The sequence below is a fragment of the Phaenicophaeus curvirostris genome, chromosome Z (genome assembly GCF_032191515.1).
Source record: "Phaenicophaeus curvirostris isolate KB17595 chromosome Z, BPBGC_Pcur_1.0, whole genome shotgun sequence".
NCBI classification, from domain to species: Eukaryota; Metazoa; Chordata; class Aves; order Cuculiformes; family Cuculidae; genus Phaenicophaeus; species Phaenicophaeus curvirostris.
In genome coordinates this window covers 49,377,394-49,383,882 of record NC_091431.1, presented here as the reverse complement: position 1 = coordinate 49,383,882, position 6,489 = coordinate 49,377,394, and the positions used below count along the sequence as shown (strand labels likewise).

Sequence of the window (6,489 nt, the reverse complement as noted above, 5' to 3'; positions counted from 1 at the left end):
TCCACCCCTCGGCCGCCGAGCTTCCCCGCATCCCCCGCCGCGGAGGGAACGAAATCTCGGCGAAAAGGTGCTTTTTCTGATTCCCACGGGGAGCAGGACCCCGTCCCTGTGGGGAGCCCGGGAAGACGCAGAGCTCCCGGCACCCCGCGGACGTCTCCTGGGAAGATGCTCCGGCAGTTTGGGACAGGCTGGATTTTTGTGTGCGTGTCTGCCTTTTATTTGCCCCTTTTGCACTAAAGACGGACCAGGTCGCCCCCCCTGCAGAGACTCCCGGCGGGGCCAGAGCGGGGTCTCGGCCGGGCGCCCCGAGTCTGGGCGAGGGGCGGAGGGTGCGACACACGGGGCCGACGCTCGCCCCGCCGCGCTCTGACGCTGGGAGCCATGTGATGGCCACCTCGTTATAAGGCGGGGAGGAAGGCTGGCCTCTCTGGGACTCGGCCCCAGCCTTTTCACCATCTTTCCTAGGGCCTGGCAAGCCGCCCCCTCCGCCCTCCCTCCTCGCCAGCCTCCTCCCCTCTCCTCCTCCCAGGACTAGGCGCGCTCCCTCCAGCCCCGCATCCATTAATGTCTGGGGGTTGAGGTGAGAAGAAAGAAGGGGGAACCGGCTTGCAGGCGCAGCCCCCCACCCCCTCGCCCCGCAAACCCCAACCCCAACCAAAACAGAAAAAAAAAAAGCCTCAACGACCCCTTAAAAGGGGGAGGGGGAAAATGAGATAGAGAGATAAATCGAGGCGGGGGGGAAAAGATTCTCAAAAAAAGCGCAGCAAAAGATACCTCCAAGCAGCCCCCGTCCGAGCGGCGGGAGCGCTGGGGGCTCGGCGCGGCCCGGCGGCGGCGGGGCGGCTCTCGGCCGAGCGGCGCGGGGGCCCTGGCGGCGGCGGGGACAGCGACCGCCCGCCCGCCGCGCCGCGCCGCCCGCCACGGATGCGCTGCCCCGCCGCCGCGCCATGACCCTGAGCGCGGAGATGTCCGAGGCGTCGGCGCTGGCTGAGGAGACCGACATCGATGTGGTGGGAGAGGAGGACGACGAGGAGGACGACGAGGAGCCGCGGCCCCGCGGCCGCCGCCGCCGCTCGTACGCCGAGGAGGAGGAGGAGGAAGAGGAAGAGGACGAGGAGGATGTGGGCGACCTCCACGACGACGCCCTGCTGCCGCGGTCGCCCGTGCGCGGCGGAGGAGGAGGAGGCGGCGGCGGCGCGGCGGGCGGCGGGGACGGTGCCGGCGGCTCCCGGCCCCCCTCGCGGGGCGGCCCGCAGAAGGCGGCGGCGGCGGCGGCGGCGGCGGGAGGCGGCGGCGGGGCGAGCGGCGGCGGCGCGGGCGGCGGCAAGAACAGCCTGGTGAAGCCGCCCTACTCGTACATCGCCCTCATCACCATGGCCATCCTGCAGAGCCCCAAGAAGCGGCTGACGCTGAGCGAGATCTGCGAGTTCATCAGCGGGCGCTTCCCCTACTACCGGGAGAAGTTCCCCGCCTGGCAGAACAGCATCCGCCACAACCTCTCCCTCAACGACTGCTTCGTCAAGATCCCCCGCGAGCCCGGCAACCCGGGCAAGGGCAACTACTGGACGCTGGACCCCGAGTCCGCCGACATGTTCGACAACGGGAGCTTCCTGCGCCGCCGAAAGCGCTTCAAGCGGCAGCAGCTCCCGGCGCCCGAGCTGCTGCTGCGCGCCGTGGACCCCGCCGCCTTCCTCCCGCAGCCCCCGCCGCAGCCCCCGCAGCAGCCGCCCTGCGCCTACGGACCCTACGGCTGCGGCTACGGCCTCCAGCTCCAGACCTACCACCCCCACTCCGCCCTCTTCGCCTTCCACCACCCCTCCCCGCCGCCCCGCCAGCCCCCCGCCGCCCCCGGCAGCGCCCCCGGCCCCGCAGCCGCGCCGCCGAGCCCCTTGCTGCCGGCGGCGGAGCTGGCTCGGACGCCCTTCGGCTACGCGCACCCGCTGGGCCCGGCGCTGGCGGCCTCGCTGCACGCCGCCAAGCCCGGCAGCGGCGCGGCGCTGGCCCGCTCGCCCTTCTCCATCGAGAGCATCATCGGGGGGGGGCCCGGCGCGGGCAGCAGCTGCGCCTCGCAGTCGGCCGCGGCGCCGGGGCTGGCCCGCTCGCTGGGGAGCGCCGGGGGCGTCCTGGCCCCCGCCGCCGCCCTGCCCGCCGCCCCCGGCTTCGCGGCGCGGATCTCTAACTGTTAAGGGTTTGGGAGTCTTTCCGAAGGTAGGATCTGGGGTACGTCTCTTCTCCGCCCGGCGGAGCCGCCCAGGGGGTCTGCGGGCTTTGCGTGGGGATCGGGGTTCGGGAGGTGTCGCCGCCGCGGCGGCCCCCGGACCCGCAATTGTGCAAAGCCAGGTGTGGATGCTGCTCGGGCGGGCGCGCTCCGGGAAAGTTACCCGTTACTCCTTAAAATGGAAAAAAAAAAAAAAGGAAAAAATGGTGATAAATAACGTCTCTAAACCGTTAAAGTTCAGAGATTCTCAGGTCTAGGAGCTTGAAAACAGTAATGTACAGGAAAAAAAGAAAAAAGAAAAAGGCTTGAGGGAGGACAGGAAAGCAATACTTTTCATTTTAGTACACTTGTCTCATGTACTTTTATAAAAGAAAAGAAAAGATTAACATGTTTACACAGAAGAAAGTCAAGATTATCGTTTCTTATTTTAACCTGTGTTTTGTATTATAATAGACTTACGGAGTTTTTTATTTTGTACTTTATGCATATTCTTTACAAGGAATATTGTTAAAAATTACTGGCAAGTATTATTGTACCATTTTAATGTAAAATTTTTACACAGTTTCAAAAATAAAATTTTTAATTTTCAAAAAAAAAAAACGGAAAAAAAAAAAAAAGCTTAACCAAGCCCAGATACCAAAGAAGAAAGAAGCCCAGCCATACAACTGGCTTCGACCCTTCCTCCCTTAACAGTCCTCCCTTCTTTGGGACATCGGTATTTTTTTTTCTTCGGGGTTAGTGGCACAATAGCCAAGGAATTTTACAGCTTGAAATTTATTCTGTCTGGATTTGACCTGAAGAAGAAGATCAGAATATGATCTTTGCAGTCAAACCATTGTTAACTCTAACAGAGGATGAAAGATTGGGGGGTGGGGGTGGAAAGAGCAAAGACAAAAGAGGGAATAAATAGAAACAGGTCTCTCCCGAGGGAGCAAAGCCCAGTTCTATACGGTACCAATCAAGGGGCCGATTAAAAAGGCAGTTTTAAACTATTTTAATACTCTTGGGTGTGTTCTAAATCACAACTGCATCACAGTTCTGTTTCCAAGAGGCCCAAAGGAAAATACTACTAATAAGGGGCACGTAGTGAACTTCAGAAAGATTTGTCCTAGACTCTTATGTTTCTGTGACGATAATAGGGACATGTGTTTCTACTTTTGAATACATATAATATAAAATGAGCATTGGAATATCCTCGTGTGATGAGATGATTAAGCGCATGAGCTGTTGAAGTAAGGATATGCAAGTGTACGAACCAAACGGTGAAAGCAGCTTTTCTGATTCTGAACTCTCGTCTTAACCCACATAAATGCGTTAGAGGTTTATTTCATAAACTAACATTTTTTTAACCAAAAAATCCGCCTCAGATATCGGGAGTTTAGGCAAGAAAAGAGAATCACAGGTCTTAAGCTTAGGCGTGTGGTAGCCTGTTGTGGATTAGGAACACGCGTTTTTCAAATCAGGGAAGCGCTTTTGAAGTACGACTGTATTTATACCAATTTAGTGGATTCAGGGATAAATTATGTGAATCTTCGTAAAAAAAAAAAAGGAAAAAAAAAGAAAAAATTATCCCGTTAGTGTTCTCTGGAGTGAAAAGGGGAAGGCTGTGTGGTTACGTGGATTAAAGTATCGAAGTACTTTGTCGCCTTGTTTCTAAGTATTCTCTTGGATAGAAAAGTGATGCTTTTCTCTGTTGTTTGTAGCAATGCAAGGTTAAATTCATGGTTTTCAATAAGTGGAAAGACTGGAAGAGAAATTTCTGTTGGCCTCTATTTGCAGCCCTTAACTGGAGGGCCTCTTTGGGTGCCCCGGATCTCTTAGAGAGCAAGGACGGAGAGTCCCATTTGATTCCTAAACCTACAGGAAAATATCCCAGAGGCACCGTGCCTGTCAGGAAGAGCGCAGCCTTTTCGCGGGGGCCTGATGGAGCCGCTTTTCCCGGGCCCTGCCGGGGGACTGCGTCGGTCGGAGCTCGGTTTCGGCTAAAAGCGAGCGGGGAGCAGGCGGCTGCGGCCGCGTTGGTCCCGGGGTCCCCGAAGGGGTGTGCAGCCGGTGGCCCCTCCGGCCTCGGGCTGCTCGAGCGGCGGCCCGGGGGGAGGCCATGTGCGTCCTCGGCTGTCCCCGCGCGGTTAGATGGGAAGAGCAGGTTCCCGCGACCCAGCGCGTGTTTCTCCCGGCTCCCCCGCAGCCGGCCCAGGGAGCCCCGCTGCGGGGGCGGGGGGGCGGCCCTGCCCGCGCGCCCCTTCCCAGCGAAGCCGCGCTCGAAACCGCGGGGCGAGGGAACCGCCTGGCCGCCTGCCCCTTCCAGGCTGCGTGCCGGCCTCCGGCATCCTTCGGGCCTCCACCTGGGAGCTGGTAGGGACGGTGGCAGAAATCGCGGTGCGCGCGTTGCTTTGTTTTTTTTATTTTATTTTATGCTTAAGCGCTAAGGCAAAGAGTCGGGGAAGGGGCGTGTGGTGCTGCGGGAAGACCTCTTTTCTCGCTTTCTCCGGGTCCGCGGAGGAGCGGCCGGGCCTCGGCGCCGGGGCCTGCCGGTGCCTCTCCCCGCGCTGCGCGGAGGATGGCGGCGGCGGGGCCGGAGCAGGTGCCGGCGGGGAAGGGCTCCGGCCCGCAGCCCCTTTGATGGGCTGGCAGCACCGCCGGGCCGCCGCGACCCATTCGCATGCAAATGGCCCTCACGGCCCTCCCCACCCCCCCTCGGCTTTCAAGGCGAACAGAGGGAACGTGCAGTCCTCGCAGGAACGGGGCACGGGAGAGCAATTCCTCCAAAACAGGCTGGGTCCTAATAAACAAGCTGGTGGGACAAACAGGATGGTGTCGCCTCCTTCTCCTCCTCCCAGCTACAAAGTGTAGATTCATTAACCCGTCTCCTTTTCTCATCATATCCCCGTAGGGCTGAGAGACGAATTACTGGAGATGAATTGGGGAGGGGACTGCTCTAGGAGGGGGCTAATGTTTCAATCAGTTCCTCCAGAAGGACCACACAAAAAGAAACTTTTTAGTTTATGGTGCTATTATGCAGAGTTTTAATCTAGGGATAGATTTAGCCAAATGTTATCTATTGGGAATTTAATGAAGCCCTTATGTATTCAATCGCTTTTTATGCCACACACAGTGTGTATATCCAGAATTGTTTCCTTCCACATATTTCTTTGTTTCTGTTGGGTGATTTATATATTTTAATTAGGTTTTTTTTTTAAAAAAAATATTTCTTTGCAAGCATCTTGTGTAACATTTCTCTCAAGCGGGACTGCGTTAGGTTTCTTCCCACATCCCCTATAACAGAAGTTTCCCGGTCCCTTCCCGGTTTCGAAGCCCGTTAGCCTGCACGTCCGCACCCAGCGCCCTCCCCGCCAGGGCTCCCGTCCGGAGGGGCCCGACACCACCCCGGCTCTGCCGGCAGCGCCGGGGGCAGCGACCCGCGGGGCCCCCCTCCTCGGCCCTGAGGCTGGTCTCCTCTTAAACTTTCCCCCTCTTTCGGGCCGTACGTTCGCTCCCGGTTATTTTTCTGATGCAGCGAGAGGCACCCCTGGGAGCCGCGGAGGCGGGGGGAGGGCGGTTGGCGCGTCTCCCATCCTTGCGGGATGGTTCCAAGTACCCAAGGCCGGCTTCCCCGAGTCCGGAGGGTGAAAGACGAGAGCTTCACCTGCTTTCAGCTGTTCTCCCTCTTGCAAAGCTGTTGGCGAGGGCAGAGCGGTCCACCGCCCCCGCCGAGACTGAGGCCTATGCGGGGGATCTGTTGGAAAGTGTATCTGGTTTAATAGTCCCTTGGCACGGCCCGGAGGCTCCTCTTCGTATGTAATACTTTACCTCATTACTTACAGTAAGTATTTCAGTAGTCTCTGATAATATTGCATTTGACAGAAGTAATGGAAATTAGGATTGCGGTGAAACTCTCCCTGCGCTGAGACTCGCTAACAGGAGCAGATCCGTTTTTTAGCCTGCTATCAGCGGCTCCCCTGTCCTCAGCACAGCTTCCCCCGCTCCCCTCTCCCACTGACGGGGCCGGCGAGGAGTGTTCGCCGTGTGCCCGCAGCCCGGCTGCTCCCGAGCGGGTGGGTGTCCGCTCGGCCTCCGCTGCCCCTCAGCCCCCGGTGACCTGCCGCTGGGGACTGCAGGGCTTCTCCGCCCTTCTCCCTGAGCTCTTTTCCCCTCCTCGGCCCCACCGGGACAGCCACGTCGAGCAGCCGCCGTGGGCTCTCAGGTCGCTGCCCCTTTCCGCGCTGCAATTAAAAAAAAAACCAAAAAAACAAAAAACAACGCGACTGGGA

At 58.7% G+C, this 6,489-nt stretch overlaps 1 protein-coding gene across 1 annotated transcript; it reads left to right on the top strand.

The window, feature by feature from the left end:
* Positions 1 to 937: 937 nt before the first annotated feature.
* FOXD1 (forkhead box D1) lies at positions 938 to 3,747 on the top strand. Its single transcript, XM_069880199.1, has one exon. It carries the CDS (start codon positions 948 to 950, stop codon positions 2,184 to 2,186), a length of 1,239 nt encoding a protein of 412 aa, XP_069736300.1. The 5' UTR covers positions 938 to 947; the 3' UTR covers positions 2,187 to 3,747.
* Positions 3,748 to 6,489: the final 2,742 nt, after the last annotated feature.

Bases quoted from the DNA above. Each gene is read 5' to 3' on its own strand.
- FOXD1 (XM_069880199.1), top strand. From the start codon at position 948: ATGACCCTGAGCGCGGAGATGTCCGAGGCGTCGGCGCTGGCTGAGGAG.